The 23,823-nt window shown below is 46.9% G+C and overlaps 1 protein-coding gene across 1 annotated transcript in view; it reads left to right on the top strand.

Moving 5' to 3' along the window:
* Positions 1–23,823, top strand: part of LOC132398528 (alpha-tectorin-like) — a 37,027-nt gene that overhangs the window by 10,054 nt on the left and 3,150 nt on the right. The window contains exons 9-18 of the mRNA XM_059978174.1: positions 1,355–1,764; positions 2,072–2,642; positions 6,706–6,905; positions 7,754–8,134; positions 8,843–9,084; positions 10,597–10,865; positions 14,211–14,330; positions 19,102–19,286; positions 21,146–21,303; positions 22,574–22,822. Coding sequence (XP_059834157.1) covers positions 1,355–1,764; positions 2,072–2,642; positions 6,706–6,905; positions 7,754–8,134; positions 8,843–9,084; positions 10,597–10,865; positions 14,211–14,330; positions 19,102–19,286; positions 21,146–21,303; positions 22,574–22,822 — 2,785 coding nt within the window. The remainder of the gene's footprint in view (positions 1–1,354; positions 1,765–2,071; positions 2,643–6,705; positions 6,906–7,753; positions 8,135–8,842; positions 9,085–10,596; positions 10,866–14,210; positions 14,331–19,101; positions 19,287–21,145; positions 21,304–22,573; positions 22,823–23,823) is intronic.

Genomic DNA, 23,823 nt, shown 5'->3' on the forward strand with positions numbered 1-23,823 from the left:
GTGTGAGTGTGGAATAAGCTGCCAGTGGAAGTCGTAGGTGTGCGTTCACTTATAACATTGAGGAGAAGCTTAGAAAGCTTAGATCGTTGAAAGTAGCACCACAGACAAATAGTATCGTTAAGAGGCACATTTGCCTTCATAAATCAATGCATTGAGTACAGGAGATGGGATATTATGGTTAAGTTGTATAAGACAACACTGATGCCTATTTTGGAGTATTGTGTGTAGTTTTGGCCACCTACCTACAGGAAAGGATGAAAGAGTAGAGGGAAGATTTCCAAGGATGTTACTGGGTCTGGTGGACCTGAATTATAAGGAAAGATTGTATAGGTTTGGACATTATGCTGTACCTTGGAACGTAGAAGATTGAGGGGAGATTTGATAGAGGTATACAAAATATGCGGGGTATAAATACGGTGAATGCAAGCAGGCTTTTTTCCCACTGAGCTTGTGTGGGACTGCAACCAGAGGTCATGGGCTAAGGGAGAAAGGTGAAAAGTTTAAGGGGAACATGGGAGGAAACTTCTTCAGCCAGAAGGTAAAGAGCTGCCAGCGCAAACGGTGCAAGTGAATTTGCGAAGTCTGGATGTAGGAGTTTGGAGGGCTATGGTGCCGGTGCGGGTTGATGCGAGGGGACAGGTTAAATGGTTCGGCATGGTTAAGATAAGCGGAAGGGCCTATTTCCGTGTTGTGTTTTTCTTAGTTCCATAACTCTAGATACAAGAACGAAGGGAAAGTGTAGAATTGGACTGAAAATCAATCGGTGGCAGGAATCAAAATGTTGCAGGGTAAAGTACAGAACGCAAGACAACAGCAGTAGAAGCGGTTCGCTGTTCTGCCGTTCAATATGACAAAGGTTGATCTGCCCCGAGGTTCATCTCCTCTCCTGTTCCCCGGTCTCTGCTGCCTTCAATTCTGAAAGGGAGGAGATTGTAAGGTAGCCCTCCTGCAAAATAATTAGAATCAAAATCAGGTTGTTCTTTTAATCACTGACATACGTTGTGAAAGTTCTTGTTCTGTTGCAGCCGTCCAGCGCAATACTTAAGAGTACTATACGTTACAATAAACAACTAAGTAAGATAATGAATAAATATGGACAAAGTACTTACTGTAGATAAATAGATAAATTAGATAGATGGATGGATAGATAGCTGGATAGCTAAAGACACCATTAGAGAAATTAAATAGTGCAAAAGAGAAATAGCGCGCTAGTGTTCATGGGTTCACGAAGCATTCAGAAATCAAAGAAACAAATTCCGTGTCATATGTCAATGATAATAAACCGGATTCTGATTCCTGTTAACCTGAGAGGTTGCTCCGGAGTAAGTGTGTAACGCATTAAATATTTCCGCAGGAATGTACGTTCGGGAAAACGAGACAGTGTGGGTCAATGGAAGCTGCCAAACCAAATGTAAATGTTCCTCGGAAGGGTTGTTAACGTGTGTTTCTGAACCGTGCGGCGCGGCAGAGATCTGCGTTCCTGCTCCACCGTTCCACGCCTGCCGCCCAGTCTCGATGAAGACCTGCGACGTTTACGGAGACCCCCACTATTACACCTTCGACCAGAGGGTCATCCACTTCCAGGGGACGTGCACCTATGTCCTGTCCGAGCTGTGTGATGGACTGTCTGACTTGACCTACTACAGGGTGGAGGGAGCGAACGAGAACCGCGGGAGCGTGGCCGTATCGTTCGTGAGACTTGTCCGTCTCCTGGTCTACGGAACTGAAGTTATTATGCTCAAGGGGACTACCAACTACGTCCTGGTAAATCGGCGGGAGAATAACTGTTTCAGTTCATTAATTTTAGCTCGAAATAGTTGGAATTCCTCCTGATGCCGGACGCTCTCTGGGCGGAGAGTGATTGGGATTGAATGTTTGTGGTTCGATGTGGGGCACTGCGATTCGTTTCAGGGCTGAATGATAAGGCAGTTGGGAGAGCGCGGGTCATGGGTTTAGTTTGGGGACTGACAGTGATGTGGGAGGGAATGAGGCAGTGGGATGAGTTATGGGACTAATGCGGAGCTGTGTGATTTGTCGTGGAACTGATACAGTCCTGACGATTGTCTTACAGGTGAACGGGACCCGGAGTTCCGTCCCGGTCTTCCTCGAGGATGGCCGACTCCAAGTCCGGACCGCCGGGTTCACTATGAGGGCGACAGCGGACTTCGGACTGTCCGTGACCTACGATGGCTCCCACCACGCCTCGATCACCCTGCCAGGAACCTATCACGGAGCCGTCTGTGGGATGTGCGGGAATATGAACGGGGACCCCTCCGACGACTTGCGCACGCGCAGCGGGAACCTTACGACCTCGCCGGGGATATTCGGGGCCAGTTGGAGGGCGGATGGCGATGGCGGAGGTGACCTATGCGGGGACACCTGCACAGATGGGTGCGGAGACTGCACCGAGGCGGAGCGCTACTCGTTGCCGTCCTCCTGCGGCCTCCTCCGAGCCCAGAACGGCCCCTTCCGACATTGCCATGCCGCTATCGACCCTCAGGATTTCGAGCAGAGCTGCGTCTATGACCTGTGCGCCACCGGCGGCCTGGAGGCCAGCCTCTGCCAGGCTCTCTCCAGCTATGCCGAGGCGTGCCGCTCTGCTGGGATGAGGCCAGAGCCCTGGAGGACCGAGACGTTCTGCGGTAGGGTCCGCCTGTCGGAAATATCACGGTATCACAGCACGGAAGCCCTCTAGCTTGATTCCCCAGCACCGGGGGTGGGGAATACTTATACTTTATCTATGGCCCATTTATGAGTATTCTTCACTTTCTATGATCCAGTGAATAAAGTCCCAACCTGCCCAACCTCTCCCCATATCTCAGGTCTTCGAGTCCCGGCAACATCCTCGTAAATCTCATCTGCTCCCTTTGCATATTAATAACATCTTTCCTACAGCAGGGTGAGTACATCATTTCTAATATGGCCGCAACAAAATCTCCCATCTCAACTCCTCTGCTCAGTGATCTGGCTGATGAAGACAGCGTGCAAACCGCCCTCTTCGCTGCTCTGTCTGCCCGTCTCACAATTTTTAGGGAACCTGTACTTGCAGGTTCTTGCATTCTACAACGCTCTCCAGCACTTTAACGTTTACTGTGAAAACAGTGACCTCCTTTGTCTTCCCAAAACACAGAACCTCATACTTATCCGTATTAAACTTCACTTTCTATTTCTCAGCCCACCTACGTCTCCAATCTTGTAAATCCCCGCATGAGAACTATGCCTTCTACAAATCATTGATGTAGATCAGAGTGACAAACTTTGAAGTCGAGAGTCACAGCACAGAGCTCTGAACACCAGCAGTCCCCGGCTTCCAATCCAAGAAAGAACCAACACCCTCTGCATCAAACCACTGAGCAATTCTGCATCTAATTTTCCAGCTCTCCCTGAATCCCCTGAGATCTCTGGTGTGACAGCGAACTAATCACTGGAATGAGTGGGATGTCTCGCGAGGGTTTGTTAGAAGCATGGGAAACCTACAGCGCAATACAGGCTCTTCGGCCCACAATGCTGTGCAGAACATGTACTTACTTTAGAAATTATCTCCGGTTACCCATAACACTCTATTTTTCTAACGTGCATTACCTTTTCAGGAGGCTCTTAAAAGACCCTTTGTGTCCACCTCCACCACCATCACGGGCAGCCCGTTACACGCACTCACCACTCCCTGCGCTTTTTTAAAATAAGCGACAACTTTCCCGTGACATCTCATCTGTACCTACTTCCAAGCTTTTAAAAACTGTATCCTCTCGTGTTAGCCATTTCAGCCCTGGGCTTCAGCCTCTCACTATCAAAATGAACATTGCCTCTCATGATCTTATAAACCTCTATCAGGTCATCTCATCCTCCATCGTTGCAAGGAGAAAAGGACAAGTTGTCCCAACCTATTCTCATAAGGCATGCTCTCCCATCCAGGCAACAGCCTTGTAAATCTCCTCTGCACCCTTACGATAGTTTCCACATCCTTCCTGCAATGAGGTGACCAGAACTGAGCACAGCAGTCCAAGTGGGTTCTGAGCAGGGTCCTATATAGCTGTAACATTACCTCTCAGCACTTGAACTCAATCCCACGGTTGTTGAAGGCCAATAGAACGTATGCCTTCTTAACGGCACAGTCAACATGCGCCACAGCTTTGATTGTCCTATGGACTCGGACCCCAAGATCCCTCTGATCCTCCACACTGTCAAGTGTCTTGCCATAATCTACTATATTCATATTTGACCTACCAAGATGGACCACCTCACACGTATCTGGGTTGAATTCTAACTGACACTTCTCAGCCCAGGTTTGTATCCTATGAATGTCCTGCTGTAACCTCTGACAGCTCTCCACACTATCCACAACACCCCCAACCTTTGTGTCATCAGAAAATGTACTCATCTATTCCCCCCCCCCACTTCCCCATCCAGCTCATTTATAAAAATCACAAACAACAGTGGTCCCAGAACAGATCCCGGAGGCACACCACTGATCACCAACCTCCATGCAGAATATGACTCGTCTACAAACACATTTGCCTTCTGTGTGTAAGTCAGTTCTGGATCCACAAAGCAAGTACACCATGGATCCCATGCTTCCTTACTTTCTCAATAAGCCTTGCATGGGGTACCTTATTAAATGCCAGCTTAAAAGCCCTATACACTACATTACATTGTTCGAATTTTGGGGGATTGTATCTGTTGGAATTTAGAAGATTGAGAACATTCTTTAACACTATATCCATCTGAGCCATTCCCATTTGCCCGCCTTTGACCCATATAGCGCCAAGCATTTTTTTTTTTTAAATCCACAAACCTGGGAAAGATTATAATTGTACAAACCTCTACCATTTCCTCTGGCGTCGCGTTCTATGCACATACCTCCCTTTGTGTGGGAAAAACCCGACCCTTAATCCTTTTCCCTCTCACTTTAATCGTGTGCTCTCTGGCTTTCGATACCCTACCCAGGAAGAAACAGACAGAGCAGTCTCTTCATCTAAACCCCTCATGAGCTTGTGCAGTGCCATAAGATTTCCCCTCAGTTTCCTGAAGGAGTAACTATTTACTCTGTTACAATAATAAATAAACAATGCAAAGGAAGCATGGCAAAGTAGTGTTCATGGGCCATTCAAAAATCTGATGGCGGAGGGGAAGAAGCTGCTCTTGTAACATTGCCTGTGGATCTTCTTGCTCACTAACTCCACCCCTCATAGTAGTAATGCGAAGAGGACATAAACCGGATGGCAAGGGACCTTAGTGAGAGATGCCGTGAGGCACCGCCTCTTGAAGATATCCTTGATGCGGCCGAGGCTTGTGCCCGGGATGGAGCTGTCTGAATCTACAACCCTCTGAAGCCTCTTGCATTTAGGCCACTACGCGAGCTCATTATGCAACTGTCAGAATGCCCTTTACTGTACATATGTAGAAATTTTCCAAATTTGTTGGCGACACAGCAATGACTTTTCCGAACGCCTTCTAGCTTCCAGACCAATGGCTGCTGAGATTTACAGTTCAACCTTGTCGGACCAAAGAGACTGTTTCTCTGCTGTGTTAGTGCGGTAGGTGACGAAACGAGCTGACGGAGTGGACAGGTACACGGCCGGGAGAGGTTTGGAGGGATTCGGACCAAATCCGGGCAAACTGGTCGAGTTTAAATGGGCGTGTTTCTGTGTGGCTTCACGGCTGTCGGGTACAGCGGTCTGCGGCATGAGTGTGGTTAAAGAAGATAAATGCGGTTAAATTTTTACAAAGGCTCCGCTTCCGTCCCACACCCCTATACGACAGCTGCTGCGCTTGACGAACTTACTGGCGACCGCCTACCGCTCCTTCTATCTTCTGTGATGCGTCAGTCTGCATTGAGGGTTCAGTGCTGGAGAAGCTTTGAATACCTGTACGGTTCAGCTATCGGGTGACCTTTCCTGGGCCGAACACCACGAAGGCGCGCAGGCGTCTTTACTATCTCGGTGCTTAAGAATGTCAGCGGATATTCCAAAACCTCTGCAGATGTCCTGACTGGTTTCACCACGGTCTGATACGGCAAATCGAATGCGCAAGAACGTCCGAAGCTGTAAAGTAGTGGATTCAGCTCAATGCAACACAGGCGCATCCCTCCACACCATTGGTAGTATCTGCAGGAGTTGCTGCCTCAAGAAGGCAACATCCATCGTCAAAGATCCCCACCATTCGGGCCACGCCATCTTCTCTCAACTACCAATGGGCGGTGGGTATAGAGGCCTGAAGTCCCACACCACCAGATTCAGGAACAGCTACTTCCCTTCAACCATTCGGTTCCTGAACCAACCGGCACACCCCTAATCACTGCCTCAGTATAACAACTTTGCACTACAATGGACTTTTGTTCTTCTAATCGTGTTCTTTCTTGTCGAATATGTGTTTTTCTGTTGAATTTTGTTGAAGTGTTGCTGATGTGAGTCTGCGATGTTACTGCAAGTCAGTTTTTCAGTGCACGTGTTTACCTCGCCCCTTGGAAAAGCAGCCAATATTATCATAGACCCCGCCTCACGCTGGGAACTTTCTATGGACAGTGGTAATAATTCAGTGAGGGGCACCGGGAACACGCTGAATTTGTTTAGCTTCCCGGGGAATCAGGGGCACGGCAAGCTTTCTTGGATTCACCGAGGCAGCAAAATGTACAGAGTCGATGTAGAGAGGGTTTGAGAGCATCGCTCAGAGCGTTGGCGAGGTTTATTCTGTCATTCTGTCTTCCAGGCATCCGGTGTCCGGCCAACAGTCACTATGAGGCGTGTGGGAATGTGTGCGACCGGGATTGTGTCTTCAATTCCTCCACTTTACACTGCAACGAGTCGTGCTCGGAAGGGTGTTTCTGTGATCCGGGATACTTCCGCGACGGGAGCGAATGCGTCCCCCGGGATCGCTGCGGCTGTTTACATCACGGTGTCTACATGAAGGCAAGAGAGGGAGTCAAGCAGAGCTCAGTCTCGTCGCGGTCTTACGCACAACTGGGCCCGTGAACCACGGTGGCCCGAGGCTGCGAGTTTTTCCGCACACATTCACATACTCATTCGTGCTCTCTCGCTCACACTGGCTATGCGTCTCTCCCTCTCTCGCTCGCTCCGCGTGGCGCGCGCTCCCCCCTCTCGCTCGCTCCGCGAGGCGCGCGCTCCCCCCTCTCGCTCGCTCCGCGTGGCGCGCGCTCCCCCCTTCTCGCTCGCTCCGCGTGGCGCGCTCGCTCTCCACTCCTCCACTCTCGGGATCCTTCCTCGCTCTGTTCCTCTTTCTCTCTGGCTCTGTGTGGCGCTCTGTGTCTCTCTCGCTCGCTCTGTGCCACGGGCGCGCGCTCTCTCTCACTCTCTCTCTGGCGTACTGAACCTGTAGCCGTATCTCATGCACTGTAGCTAAAGTACACATACATTTCCTATTTCATCCACACATACACGTATGCAAACTCTCGAAAATTTGCCGGTAGATCCGAAACAACACACAAAATGCTGGTGGAACTCAGCAGGCCAAGCAATATCTGTGGAAAAGAGTAAACAGCCGGCGGGGGTCTCGGCCCAAAACGTCAACTCTTTTACTCTTTTCCATGGATGCTGTCTGGCCTGCGGAGTTTCTCCAGCATTTTGTGTGAGTTGCTGTACACGTATGCAGTTTGCTCTCTCACACCCACATGCACACATTGTGTTTCGCACACACTGTCTCTAACATACACAAGCACATGCGTTATCTCTGCGTCTCACGCTCTCACTGCAGTGGCTGTCCTTCTGCCAGGAACTAATGTTGTTCTGTGTATTTGCAGTTGGGAGAGCGAAGGGTGTCTCCAGAGTGTGCAGAGGTGTGCCAGTGCTCCCAGAAAAGAAGAGTCCACTGCGTCCCCTTGGGCTGTGGGGCCGGGGAGGTGTGCACCATCCGCGGGGGCAGGAGGGGCTGCTTCACCGCCCAGGCCCTCTGCACCGTCACAGGTGGAGGGGCCCACCTCCTCAGCTTCGACGGCCGACCGGCCCGCCTCCGGGGTCACTGCACCCATACGCTGGCCGAGGTGTGCTGCAATGCCTCTGCCCCATGGTTCCGAGTGACAGCGGAGAAGTGGCAGGAGGGCGAGGAGGCAGAGGGGGTCACCCGTGTCAGGGTCCAGCTGGTGGGCGCCGACTTCGTACTTGAGAGGGGAAGGCCGCCGACGGTGAGTCGCGAGGGATGAACCACGAAGAATCAAGCAGCGTGGCGAGTGGCGTAGTGAGTTTAGTGAGTAGCATACAGTAGGACGTATTGTGTGGAGAGGGGAGGAATCAGTAGCATAGACCAGAATACTGAGTGTCACGGACTGTAGCAGTTATTGCGTAGAGCATTGTGCAGCGTAATGCAGCCCGCAAGTGTTGCCAAACTTCTGGTGTCACCATAGGATGACAACTACTTCCCAACACTTCGGTTAATGCGGGAGGAAACCGGAGCATCACGAGGAAACCCATGCGCTGCAAGCGCGTGAATTGTACCACGATCAGTCAGGCTGGCAGTGTAAAGTGCTGCGCTGACCTTCACACTACAGTGCTTGTGAATGTTGTGTCTCCGATGCTCGGTACCTTTGATGCTGAGCCAGCTAGTTTGTCTTTGTACCTGTGTACACATGGGCTTGAGCATCCTTCAATAAACTAGAAAGTTATGGAATTGTGAGGAAGGAGCTTCACTCTGTATCGGTTCCCAAGAGTGTGCGATAGTGTCTTCTGGAGGATGCTTCATTCTGTGTCTGAGCCCAGGATTGTGTGATGGGATGGTGTGGAGGGAGTTCACTCTTTGTCTGACCTCTGGCGTGAGTGCTGAGATGGTGTAGAGGATGGCAGAATGGTATCAAGTTGTCAACCAAACTAACTTGTCATCTTGCTTTTCCGCTCAGATAAATGGGACACTAATCCCTCTCCCGTTCACCATCCCCGACGTCGCCGGCATATCCAGTGTGGGTGATGATGTCATAGCAGTCACAGCGTCCCAGCTGGAAGTGCGTTTCGACGGGGAGGGGACCATCTTTGTGAGGGTTGGTCCGTCCTACGCCGGCCTCCTGCGTGGGATGTGTGGCAACTGGAATGACGATCCTTCTGATGACGATCTGGAGCCTTCTAGAAACGGCAGCGAGCCCAGGTACCCCTAGGGAATCAGCGACAGCTCTCAGAGGTGGGAATGGCCTGCAGAACACTTGTCTATACAGTCCCATTTGCTTAGGGAAAGTATCTTAGAACACAGAACGGTAGAACCAGGATAGGCCTTTCAGCCCATAGCGTTGAGTCAACCTATTAACCTACACCGCGATCAATCATTCTGAACTTTTCCTATCCAAGTATTTGTCCAAATATCTTTGGAAGGTCTTTGTTGTACCTGGGTCCACCACTTCCTGCACCAGCTCCTTCCAGTCATCTTCCGTGGAAAACTTGTACGTTTAAATCTAACCCTTCCCATCTTAAACCGCGCCCCCTGGTTTTAGAATCCCCGACCCAGCGGGAAATTGTGACCATCCACGTTATCTATACCTCTCATGGTTTTATAAACCTCTATAAGGTCACTCCTCAGTCCCCTTGGTGAAGGCTGATGCGATAGGTGCATTTAAGAGGCTCTGAGAAAGAGACAGACATGAATATACAAGGATATGGACATTATGTAAGGAGAAGGATGAGTGCAGTGTACTTTGCCCCGCACACCACCTTTGAACATTCTTCCTCTCGCCTTAAATGCCTGCTGATATTAGATATTTCTAGACTGTAGGAAACCCTTTCACTTGTTTACTCTTTCTATCTCTCCCGTAATCTCATAAACTTCTATCCGCTCTCCCACAGCCTCGGCCACTACAGAGAAAACAATCAAGGTTAGTTCAAATTTCCCTTATAGCTCATTCGCTTTGATACAAATAGCACCCTGGGGAACTTCTTCTGCACCCACTTCGACGCCCCAAAATCCTTCCTGTAATTTGGTGACTAGAACTGAATGCGATTCTCTCGACCAGAGTTTTATACCTACATACAATGACTAATAAAGGCAGGCCTGTTGTCTGCATTCTTTACCACCCTAGCAACCTGTGCAGCTACTGAACTGCTTCCAAGGAGAAGGCGGTTCTGTTCCCCAAACCGGAGATCCGGTGTCAGTGGGCTAACCAATGACTCTAAATTTCCACCTGGTAACTGGGCAAGGGGAGAATCTCGAAAGGTGGAGTCGGGGGGAGAGAGTGGATGAGAATGTGAAGGAGAAGGAAATGGGATTAGGATCACTGAGTGTCGGAGGCATCATGTTGTACAGCACAGAAACAGCTCCTTTCACCCACCACTGGAGAGGACAACTCTCTCTCTCTCTCTCTCTCTCTCTCTCTCTCTCTCTCTCTCTCTCTCTCTCTCTCTCTCTCTCTCTCTCTCTCTCTCTCTCTGTGTCTCTGTGTCTCTGTCTCTCTACCTTTCTGTCTCTTTCTCTATCTCTCTATCTCTCTCTGTCCCTCTCTCTCACGGTCTCTTTATTTCAGTCTCTCTTTCTCTTTCTGTCAATCGTTTACGCGCACTTGGGGTACCCCTCATTCACACATACTCCTTCACGGGTGAACGGGTATCACGCAGACAAAATGGCCCCCTACCCTAACTGGCTTGCCATACACTGAAGTTTGTTCTCCTTTAGATGTGAAGATAACACCAATGTGACGGAACCTCGGTGCCCCCAGTCTCCCTCTTTTGAGTCCCAGTGCTCCATCATCCTCGACATCGCGGGACCCTTCGCTGTTTGTCACCGTCGTCTGGACCCTGAGAACTATTACAGGTCCTGTGTGTACGACCTGTGCCTCCATGGCTCAAATGATAAACGGCTTTGCAGAGCCATCACCACTTACGAGAAAGGATGCATCCTCGAGCGAGTGCATGTTCCCGCCTGGCGCAATCCTAGAATTTGCCGTAAGAACTATTTTCGTTCATTCCTATGTTCTAGAAAAAGAAAGTCTCTTGCTACATGAAAGAGGGGTGTGGTACGAGAGGGCATAACTCCAGGTGCAAGCGGCCTGGGGAGGAATTCTTTTCAATTTTATTTTGGTCAGGGTGACTTTAATTCTTGAGCAAGTTAGTGGGAAACTGAATTATTAGGAATACTTCAAAAAGAAGGGAAGAGCCACAAAGAAATCAACAAAGAAATGGAAGGATGATTATGTAAGTAAACTAACATAAAATAGAAAGAATGGACAGTACAAGTTTTGGTATTGATATAAAACGGTAACTGTGGCTTAAGTGAACGTGGGAACTTGTAAGATGATAAAGGGTTATTAATAATAGGTTATATGGATATATCTGAGGCCTTTAGTGACTATTTTCTGTTGGGTTTCACAAAGACACGTCTAACATGCCAAAGACAGATGTTATGGCTGAAATGGGAAGGGAGAGCCTCGATGCAGTCATTGACACTTAAGAGTGCAGTGATCAAGAAACTGGTAGACATGCCCACTGGTCCCGGTGGGATGCATTTAAGGACTCTGGAAGAATTAGCAGAAGTTATAATATATAAGTATGTATATACCACATGAGATTCAATTTCTTGCAAACATCTACATAAAAAGAAATACAATGGAATTTATGAAAAGTTATACATGGATAAAAGCTGACAAAGAATCAACGTGCAAAAGATGACATATCTGTGCAAATACAAAAAAAGATCAAATGATAAATGACGAATGCTAAAAATCGATGGATTCTAGTTAATTGAGACACAATAGGACCAGTATATTTTAGCTTAATTAAGCATCTGTCCCTCTTAGCTGAAGTTTCATGGAAATAATTAAAATGGTATCCAAAATAAACTGCCATTTAACTGAATAACATATTATGCTTTTAAGTGAAATGTGGAGCAAATTATAACTCTGCCAATTCTAGTACAGCACTACAAAGTTGTGGACTACTTCGTAATAGTTATCAATGGAGGAATTTATCCAGAGTATGAGTGCTTTTGATTGATTTGTAAATGAACAAAATTAGTGTATTTTTTCTGATCTTGGGCATTGGTGTGTGATATTGGGCATAACCAGGCTGTGATGCAGCCAGTCTGGATACTGTCCACTGAGTACCTATGGAAGTTTGTGTAAGTTTTAGATAACAAGCTGAATCTAAAATAACAGAGACGTTGTCGTGTCTTTTTGATGGCATTTATGTGGTAGTTCCAGGACAGATACCTGAAATGATAATGCCAAACAGTTACTGACCCTCTCCACCTCTGATCCCTAATAAGGACTGCTTCCTGGGCCTCTGACTTCTTCCGCATATTCTCGATAATTAGTTCTTTGGTTTTGCAGACATTGAGTGAGAGATTGTCGTCGTGGCACCATTCGGCCAGATTTTCTTCTGTTCTCATGCAGGTCAGAGGATGGTGAAGAGTTTACTCAGAATAGTGAACGACAGGGTCCTGGGAAGCATTGGTGCTCGGGCAGGGTTTCCCAGATTCCAAACACCCTCTGGGAAGGGAGGGATTATAAAAACCTATTCCTCTGAACCCACCTGTGCTTTCACTAAACCTTTAGACATCTCTGCTCTGGAGAGAAGGTTACTAGGTCTGATCCAGGAAGGACAGACCCAGCCTCTGTTGGCTACACAAGCTCCACTCATTAAGTTTCTCATCGAGTTAGTGGAAGCAGGCCTTTCAGCCTAACCTATCCATGCAAACCACGGTGTCCAGTCCAAGCTAATTCCATTTTCCTGCACTTGGTCCCTCGAAATTTTTCCGATCCGTTCACCTTTCCAAAAGTCTTTTTAAAGTTGTTATTGTACCTGCCCTCATTACTTTCAGTGGCAGCTCACTTCTCATATAAACCACCCTTTGAGTAAAATGGTCATATTAAATCTTCCCCATCCCGCCTTGAACCTCCGCCCTCTAGTTCTCGAATTCCCTGGAAGAGGGGAAAAGACAATGCCCTCACCCTGTCTATCCCCCTCATGGTTTTGTTACCCACAAAAAGCCACCCTTCATTCCCCTACACACCTCGGAATAAACAGCGCAGTTCAGGCCCTTTGGCCCATCGTGCGTGCTGGCCTTTTAAGCTACACGAAGAATCGTCTAACACTTCCCTCCGATATAGCCCTCCATTTCTATCATTCATCTCCTATCTACGAGTCTCTTAAATATCTCCAGAGTACTTGCATCTGCTACCATCATCCTGGCTGTGTATTCCACACACACACACTAGTCTCTGCATAAAACAACTTACGTTTGAATTACCTCTGACATCTTCCCCGCACCACCAATACGTTCCTGCAGACACCTTAAAATTTTGCCCCCTCGTATTGGAAAAAAAGTCTCTGGCTCTCTACTCTATCGATGCCTCTTCTCATCTTGTATACCTCTATAAAGTTGCCTCTCATCCCCCTTCACTTCAAAAAGTAAAGCCCCAGCTCTCTCAATCTTTCCTCATAAGACAATGATGTGTCAACTTTTTAACGTACCGCACTGACGGTATAACCATTCGCTCCCACATAGTCCTCCATTTTTCTTTTCATTCATATTCCTACCTAAGAGGCCATTAAGTGTCCTTACTGTATCTGCCTCTAATACACTCCAGTAGTGTATTTCACGCATTTACCACTCCTGGTGTAAAAGCCCACCCTTCTGCCATCTCTAAACTTTCCTTCACTTGCCTTAAAAGAAATGCCCTCTTGGTATTAGCCAGTTCCACTCTGGAAAATATCCCTGGCTGTCCATTCTATCTATGCCTCTTAGACACCCCGATTGCATCACCTCACATTCTCCTCTATATCAAAGAGAAAAGGCTAGTTTGATTTACCTTTCCTCATAAGACATGTTCTCTAATCTGAACGCAGTTCTCCAAGTGTGGTCTAACCTTGAATACCTGTGAAGCCGCTCTTGGGGTAATGTACTCCGCGGTCTCTCTGACTCTACGCAACATTATTTAAAGTTCTATATAACTTTGTGTATCATTCCATGGTCCACGGCGGGGGTAGAAAATTTAACCTGGTTTCTGTCAACATTGAGTGAGTGAGTGTGTGTGTGTGTGTGTGTGTGTGTGTGTGTGTGTGTGTGTGTGTGTGTGTGTGTGTGTGTGTGTGAGAGAGTGTGTGTGTGTGTGTGAGAGAGTGTGTGTGTGTGTGTGTGTGTGTGTGTGTGTGTGTGAGTGTGTGTGTGTGTGTGTGTGTGTGTGTGTGTGTGTGTGTGTGTGTGTGTGTGTGTGTGTGTGTGTGTGTGTGTGTGTGTATACATCGAGGTTTGATTCTCTCGGTGAACTAACGCCCTGGTGTTTTCCTCAGCGATAACCAATCCATGCGGAGATCAGGAATGCACAGCGGAAGAGTGGTGTGGAGAGCGAGGAGGCAATTACGGCTGCTTCTGTAATACGACAACTAATCTCGCCAGTCACCACGCTTATGGTAATAGAGCAAGCTCTTCTTTCTGAATTACGGTAGTTTTGTTTGCTTTTGAACGGCTGATAAACTTACAATTATATTTATTTATTACAGCAAACACTGCAGGGATAACGGGGGCCGATAGGGGAAACGTTACTGTAGGAGTAGCGAGAATCAGAATCGCGTTATCATTGACATTCCTATCCCGTGAAATTTGTTGTTTTGCAGCAATAGTACCGTGCAAAGCATAACATTGTTGCAAGTAGCAAAAAAGAAATAACAAGATACCGTAGTATTCACGGACTGTTCGGGAATCTAATGGCGGAGGGGAAAAAGCTGCACCTGAATTATTGAGAGTGAGTCTTTAGGATCTTGTGCTTCCTCCCTGATGATAATAACAAGACAGCATGTTCCAGAGGGTGAGGGTGCTCGATGATGGGTGCCACCTTCTTGAAACACAGCCTCTTGAAGATGTCCTCAATAGTGACGGAGGTTGCTGAACCTGTAACTCTCTGCGATATCAGGCTGTCAAAGTGCAGTGTATTGTCATGCACGTGTGCATTGAAAGGCTTGTAACATCATCATAGACAATTAGCATCGTATAACCACAAGCTAGATTGAAATTAAAGACATTCAAAGCGGCGTTCAGACAAAAATACAAGCTCAGCATAAATTAAACTATATTTTTAGAAGAAAGGACACCATTAGAACAAGAAATAAAGCCCATTTTAGTGTAAAGAGCAAAGTGCATGCACAGGTCCAACATGAGGTAGAGGAGAAGAATTAAACCATTTAGCTCATCGAGTCTGACTATCAACTTCACTCTCCCTCCTTCCCTATATAACTCTCAAGACCCCCTACCGATTAAGAATCTAAAAAATATGTACCTTAATTGCACCCAAATTTGAAACAAATTGGGCCAATTCACCACCTTCTGGCTGAAGAAATTTCACCTCATCTTAGTTCTAAAGACTCTGATGTCCATCCTCACAGAGATGGAAAAATCACCTCACCATCCATGCTATCCAGGACTTCCACTATCAGGCATTCTCAATAAGATACACCCCCTTCCCCCATCCTTCTGCACTCCAACAAGTACACGCCCGAAGACATCAAACGCTCCTCATACATTAAGCTTTTCTTTCGGTGATCCTCCTTGTGGGCCTCTTCTAGACCCTCTCCAATGTCGGTGCATTCTTCCTTAGATTTGTGCCCAGAATTGCTCAAAATATTCCAAATATGGTCAAGCCCGTGCCTTGTAAATTCTCAGCAGTACATCTTTGATTTTGTACTCTAGTCATACTCTGGTTTCAAAGATCAAAGTAAAATTATTATCAAAGTACATATATGTCAACATATATAAGCTCGAGATTCATTTTTGTGGACTCAATAAATCCATAATAGAATGTCAGATATAACAGAATAATTGAAAGATCCCACCAATTTGGGCATTCAATCATTGTGCAAAAGACAACACTTATCAATCAATCAATCATTCAATAAATAGATTAATTGATGGATGAATGAGTGAATAAGCAAACAAATAGATTAATTGATAGATAGATAAATGAGTAGATAAATAAATACATCCGTACCAAGAACATGAGATGCAGAATCCTGGTTAGTGGGTCCATTGGTTGTTGGTATGTTTCAATGATGAGGCAAGTGAAGATGAGTGAAGTTATCCTCTTGGCTTCAAGAGCCTAATGATTGAGACGCTCAAGGGCATTGTTGTTTCCATACCAGGCCGTGATGCAGCCTGTCAATATACTATCCCTTACACATCAATAGCTCAGACTTCCACACAAGAAATCCAGCATGTCCCCATTGGCTATCAATGATTCTTATCGATGAACCATTGAGAAAGATCCTATCTGGATGCATCACGGCTTGACAGTAACTGCCCTGCCCGAGACGGCAAGAAACTGCACAGAGCTTCGGACACAGCTCAGTACATCACAGAAACCGGTCTCCCCTCCATGGACCCTGCACTTCTCACCTGTTCAGTAAGTCAGCCAACATAATTAAATACCTCACCTACCATGGACACTCTTTCTTTACCCCCCCCCACCCCCATTGGGAAGGCTCAATGCAGCTTCTACCCTGCTATTAAAAGTCTATTTAATAGTATTCCAGTTTGACAAGATGGCCTGTTAACCTTGCATCCAGCTTCATCATAACTTTACACCTTATTGTCTGCGTGCATTACACTTTCTCTGTAATTGTCACAGTTTCCTATGCTTTTCCTTTGTACTCCTCAACGCAGCATTGCAATGAAATAATGAACTCAAGAAAGTCTGAAGGCACTGGAAATCCAAAGCAACACGCACAAAATGCTGGAGGAACTCAGCAGGCCAGGCAGCAGCTGTGGAATTGTATCAACAGTTAATGTTTTGGGCCGAGGCCCTTCTTCAGATCTGAAAAGGAAGGGGGAAGACACAAGGTGGGGGGAGTGGAAGGAGGACACAAAAGCTGATAGGTGAATGAAGCCAGACGGGTAGGAAAGACAAAGAGCTGGAGAGGAAGGAATCTGATAGGCAAGGAGAATGGACCGTAGGAGAAAGGGAAGGAGGATGGGACCCAGGGAAATGTGATAGAGATACAAAGAGGTAAAAGGCTAGAGTGGGGAATAGAAGACGAGCAAAAATTCGATATTAATGAGATCAGGTTGGAGGCTGTAGCCCCTCCATCCTGAGGGTGACCTCATCTTGGCTAAAGAAGAGGCCGTGGAGTCCATGTCGGATTGAGAATGGGAATCAGAATTAAAATGATCGGCCACTGGGATGTTCCGCTTTTGACTTTTGGAGTTGGTGTTCAACGAAGTGGTCCCCCGGTTTCCAACAGGTGACACCAATGTAGAATCACATCAGAACACCGGACACAATAGACGACCCCAGCAGACTCCCGGGTGAAGTGTCGCCTCAGCTGGATGGACTGTTTGGGGCCCTGAACGTAGGTGAGGGAGGAGGTGAATGGGCAGGTGTAGCACTTGGGCTGCTTGCAGAGATAAGTGCCCAGAGGGAGATTGGTGGGCGGGGCTGAATGGACATGAGAATCGCAGAGGGAGCAATTCCTGTGGGAAGTGGGAGAGATGGCGAGGTGGTTAGTGATAGGATCCCTTTGGAAATGGGGGACATTGCGGAAGATGATATGTGGATGCAGATGCTCCAATGAAATGTCCTTTATGGGTGGCATGTAAAATAAAGTTTTTCTCTGTAGGTGGGTTGGTTAGTTTATTTACGGGTGACATTACAATTGTCCTGTTGTGAACAGTGAAGAGGTTTTCCAAAAGATGTGGCAGGATATAGATTAGTCACAGATCTGGGCTGAGATTAATCCAGGCAAGTGTGAGGTATTGCACGTGTAAGGGAAATGCAGACAGTTACTGGCAGGGCCCTTCGGACGTCCTGTTTCTTAGGACGGCCCATATACACAAAGGACGGTGGGATTCAAGTCCTTGTAAGTGGCAACATAAGAAGATCAGTCGGTGAAGAAAGCAAATGGCATGCTTGCCTTCATCGGTTGGGGAAGAACACACGAGTGAGAACCTGGCACATTGCAGCTGTATAAAACTTAGGTTCAGCCACACTTGAAGTGTCGTGTGCGGTTCTGCTCGCCCCACTGGAGGGAGAATGTGGAGGCTTTGGAGGGGATGCTGGCTGGATTAGAGGGTTTGCACTATATATAAAGCAAGAGTGAACAGGAGCAGTGGAGGCTGAGGGGAGACCTGATAGTGTTTTATAAAATTATGAGAGGCATATATTGAGAAGTCAGCTGCAATCTTAATACCAGGGTTGAAATGTCCAACACTAGAGGGAATACATTTAAGTTCAGAGTTGATGTGCGGGGTAAGCTTTCCACACAGAGCATGGTGGGAGCCTGGAATGTGCTGCAGGCAGAACGGATTTATGTTGGATACAGACATGAGGCTTGAAGGCCCTGTTTCTATGCTGTTCTGTTTCAAGGTTAATGTTCTATATTCTAGTTCTAGGCTCTGTGTCTTATGGTCTTTATTCTATATTCTAACTATATATAAGATCGATTACCCCATCTGGACCAGTCTCTTCACCACTCAGTATAACACCAACCTTGTTCTCATCAATGCCATGCCCAAGAGACATTGATACCGATCGATTCATTACACAGTGGGAAAGTCAAACAATAAAAATGCAGAATAAGTTGTAACAGCTACAGAAAACGTGCAGTTCAGGTAAACAGTAATGTGCAAGGTCACAATAAGGTAGGCTGCAAAATCAAGAGTGCAACTAGTGAACAATTCAATGGTCTAGTAACAGCGGGGCAGAAGGTGTCCTTGAGTTGATGGTTTGTACTTTCAGGTTTTTGTGTCTTCTGGCTGAAGGGAGGAGGAAGAAGAGAGAATTTCCAGGGTGGTGGTGGGGGGGAAGTCTTGGATTATGCTAGTTGCTTTACCGAGGCAGCGAAAACTGTAGACAGAGTCCTGCATGGAGGAATCTTGTGGTTATGGGAAGAGCAATTGTGGTACAAGCCGTGATGCATCCATTCATGTTGCAGTGATAACATCAAGAACATCTTTGAGAGGTGATGCCTCAGGAAGGTGATATCCATTATTAAGAACCCGCATCGGTAAACATGTGAGAGGTTTAATGGGGCATGTCAAATTTCTTTACACCTTTCAAGGACGGGAAGGTTGGTGAGCTTTATTGTCCATGGTGTATGACTGGTTGTACCTGGACAGGCTATTGGTGATGTTCACTACCCAACAAACTGACCAGGTCAATCCTCAGTTACTGACGCAGATGGTTTTCCTTTGCAGACTACAAGCTGACATGCAGTGGTTACAACAGCAGCATCTCATTCGCACGCTGCCTTTTATTCAGCGATGGATGGGCGGCTCAATCTTTTCACCTGAATGATCCCAGCTGCAAGGCCCAGCTCAGCCACGGGAGGACTATGTTCACTTTCAACAGCCATCAAAGATCCTGCGGCTCGAAGCTCAAGGTAATTGTGTATCAATTATATATTGATCCTGGTGGCCATCGTTTCAATTCCACTTGCCACTCCCACACCAGCATGCCCGTCCATAGCATCCGCTACTGCCAAATGATGCCAGAACCAGGCTGGAGAGATCTGGCATTTTTTATCAATGCACTAACTTCCAAATGCAGTCTGACCGGCACCTTATAAAGTCTAAGCCGTACATCCTTTGCTTGTATATGCTAGTCCTTCCGCAGTTTGACTTCACAAAAATAAATCTGGCATGTCCGCGATAACTTACATCCACATTTATCGACGCCCCATGCAAGCATCGTATCTGAATGCATTATGGCTGGCGAAGGCAATTGCACTGACCATAACCGCAAGAAACTTTCAAAGAATCATGGACACAACTCACAAAAATCAGCTTCACTCTGTCCAGGATTCCCACTGCCTTGGCAAAGCACCCAGCATAACCAAAGACCACTTCACAACAAACTCCGCCGCCCCCCCCCCCCGGTCACGGACATTCCCTCCCATTCCCTCTCCTCCACTGTCCCATTGGGCACCCTGAGTGCACAGCTTCCATCCTGCTGTTATAGGATACAACGAATTGGACTCTTAGCGGACTCTCAGCCTTACAATTCAGCAGTATGTTATTGATACTGCACAAACCGCCGCCACTGGGCTATAAACGTGCCGGAGCAGTATGGGGTTAAGTGCCTTGCTCAAGGACACATGTGCTGCCTAGGCTATGGGTCGAACTTCGCATCGCTAGTCCAAAGCCTTATTTATTGTTTTACCTTGTAATGATCTTACCCGTAAGAACAGTATGCAAAACTCCTAATGGAGTGGAAGGGCGGGTGTGCCGCCTTCATGACTGTGGAATGAGCTGCTAGAGGAGGCGGTGGAGGCAGGAGCAGTACAAGTATTTATGTGTCATATGGGGACGTATTTTCATCAGCCGGACATTGAGAGGTATGAGATTAAAGCATGATTGGTATAGTGAGGAATCACGGTTGACATAGACGCAGTGGGTTGAATCTGTGCTGTGCAATTCAATGACAATGATTTCAGAGTATGCTGCAGTGTGCAGTTCCAGAGATGTTTAGGAACTGCTTATCCCACTCCTATTAAGGAGGAGGTGCCGTAGCGTCCACTTCAGGACCGCTAGACTGAGAACAAAGTGACCTGCCTTCCCCAGAAGTCAGGCTGATCAACACTGATTAACCTACCCCACCACTACATCCACTTTATGTACGTACAATCGGTCTATGTACAGTATATAAGACCACAGGATATAGGAGGATGGTCAGGACACTCGAACCATCGAGTCTGCTCCGCCATTCCATCATAGCTGATTTATTATCCCTCTCAACCCCATTCTCTTGCTTTCTCACCATAACCCATGCCCTTTCTAATCAGGAATCTATCAACGTCCACTTAAAATACACTACATAACTTGGTCCCACAGCTATCACTGACAATAAGTTTCATGGATTCACCACCCTTTGGCAAAATGAATTCCTCCTCATCTCTGTTCTAAAGAGAAATCCTTATCTTATCGGACGCACAAGCAGATGAGTACATTGTGTTTTATGAGAGTGATTTATACTTATATTTTTGTGTCTTCAAGCTTATTCTGTGTGTGCATGTCAGTTAGCTGCATTGAATCGAGAGTAACAGTCATTTCACTCTCCTTTACGCCTATGTACTGCAGAATGACAATAAACAATCTTGAATCTTGAAACACTCAGCAGGTCAGGCAGCATCTGTGAGGAAAGGGACAAAGTTAATATGGGCACTCAAGCATGGATGAGTTGGGCCGAAGGGCTCACTTCCATGCTCTGTGACTCAATAATATGATGTTTTCTAACAACTAGGCAAATAGAACACACTTTATACATTCCAACACCGTCCATGGATATAATGGTGCAGAAAATGGAATTATTATAAGGAACCGGACACTATCGATAGAATTCTCCTGCACAGCCCCGTTGACAATTAATGTGTCCATGCCTTTGGGGAAAGTTGTGATGAGGTAAGGACTATATATCATCTGGTGTATCATTGTCAATAACTTACATTTTTATTAATTTTCAACAGATGTTGGGTTTCATTGACAGGGCCATTTTTTTTTACATCATCCCTGACTACCTCCCTTGACAAGGTGTGAGTGAACCACCTGTTTGGTTCAGTCTGTGTGGGGAATATAGTCCCATGGTGGTGTTTGTGGTAAGAAGGGACCCCGAGGTCCTGATCCAACAGAACTGAATGAATGGCTGATAGATATCCGAGTCAGAAAGGGAAGGGGTATGTGGAATCCTGTGGGAGGTGCTGTTCCCCTGCCACCCCCATCCCCACTGCTCTTCCTTACTGAGCAGGGAGAGCTGGGAGGAGTTTTCAGAAAGGGCTGTTAGAGTAGCCAAGGGTGAGTAACCATGGTGCATTCTGTCGAATACGCCCAGTGCCAGAGGTGGAGGGAAGGATTGTTCAGGGGGCTGGTGACTAGGGTGCCAATGGAACGGGCGCCGGTCTTAATTAACATCAGAAAGCATCTCTTGACCCCATTAGCTCCCACGTCCCAACAATATATGGGCTCAGTTTTTTTTTACCAGCCCCGGAATAACGAAGTATGCCATTAAAACTGTTGTGCGGTATTTCTCCAGAACGAGAGTCAGATTTATTATCACACTGACTCAGCTGACTCAATCTGTTGTTTTGTGGAAACAGTGCAGTGAGAAAAAACATAAATTATACGAACAAAACAAATTGTGTAAAAATAGACGAGAAATGTGGTGGGGAGAGGAGCTGGCTGAGTCTAGAACTGTTTGACAGAAGTCCTTAAGATGATTAAAGTTCCGGTGTATCTTTCTCTCCAGGGTCAAAATGTGTGATACCAGAGAAAGGAGATGTGAGAGCAATCTTTTTACGCAGAGAGTGGTGCATGCCTGGAATGTGCTGCCAGGGTTGGTGGTGCAGGCAGATAGGCGAGAGGCATTTAAGAAGCCCTTAGATAGATACACGAAAATTCATGGGTTGGAAGAATATGGACATGACGTAGGAAGAAGAGATGAGTTTAGTTGGACATTTATTTATTATTTTAATTGGTTTGGCTTAACATTGTGGGCCAAAGGACCATTTCCTGCGCTGTACTGTTCTATGTTCAATGCCATATGAAGGGTGAGGCAAGATAGATGTTCCAGATAACCGACTTCTCAAATGTTACAGTGGTTCTTTGTTGCAGTTACATCATTGTTGTACTGCCGTATGTTCTGTGATTTCAAGCAAGTCTTCCTTTCATTAAGCAGCGTTGTAAACATCGCATTGCCTACTGGCATCGAGCGCTTGGAAGCGACAATGATCATGTACCGCGATGCCCAGTACAGCCAGGCCTACACCGAGACACCCATCTTCCTCGAAGTCGGGAGTATGGTTTACATCGGGATTCACGTCCAGGACCTTGACGCTGACCAGTTTGTAGCGACACTGGAGAACTGTTGGTCCACTCCCATAAGTGACCCGTCATCACAGGTTAAATGGGGACTTGTAACCAATCAGTAAGTACGTCACGGAGGAAGGGAGTGTTGTATTGGTTGGGAGAATGGGGAAGGTATTGACAGATGGAATACAGTGGAGGGAAATGTGGTCTTTTGCACTATTTTTTCTTCTTAAGCCCGTCATCACCACTGGGGCATAGGATGGCAGCAACAGCTCACCAGGTTCCTCTGTCCTGGGCCGTTAGAAGTTTGATCGGCCCTATGGCTTCCACTTTCACAACCTGATTTCATACATCTGACGGGCAAAGATCTTTCCTCTCACAGGAGTGAGGGCTTTGGAGCTTCTGTTGGCGTTTCTGGGGCTCAGGGTTTTTACAGTGTGGGATTCCAACCCTCCTCCTTTCGCAGCTGGGCTTAAGGCCACCCATGGTGGTGTTGTGATGCACTTTGGTACCAAGAATAAGGTGTGGACTATCTTCACTCAGAGGGTGGTGAAAATGTGCATTGAGCTACCAACAGAAGTGGTGGATGTGGGTTCTAAGATAAATTTCGATAGGTACGTGGTAGAGAGCGAAATCGTCTGTGTACAGAATCAATGGACAAGGCAGAAGATGGTCGCCACGGCTAGCTGGGTCAAAGGGCCTTTGTGCCGTAGCGCTCTATGACTCCAGAGATCATTCAGAAATCAGAGTGCAGTTCGAGAGTTGGGAGTTCGAGATCAGCTTTCCTTTAAGTTTAACTTTCAAGTTTAATTGGAAAATTAGTTTATTGTTGTCACATTGGCTGTGCTACTGTGAAAATTTTGTTTTGCACGCCATCCATACAGACCATTTCACATCAGTGCATCAGAGTAGAGGGTGAAAATAACAGAATGCCGAATAAAGCTGCGATACAGACCACACTTCCAGACCAACCTCTGTAACACTAAATCGCTGCCCAGGGGAGGAGCACTTACCACCTTCTAGTTTGTACTCCTTCTGTTCCCCCGCCTTCTTCTGGTTTCTACCCTCTTCCTTCCCTGTACTGATGAAGGGCCTTGGCCTGAAACGTCGACTGTCTAC

Source organism: Hypanus sabinus, chromosome 1 (genome assembly GCF_030144855.1).
Source record: "Hypanus sabinus isolate sHypSab1 chromosome 1, sHypSab1.hap1, whole genome shotgun sequence".
NCBI classification, from domain to species: Eukaryota; Metazoa; Chordata; class Chondrichthyes; order Myliobatiformes; family Dasyatidae; genus Hypanus; species Hypanus sabinus.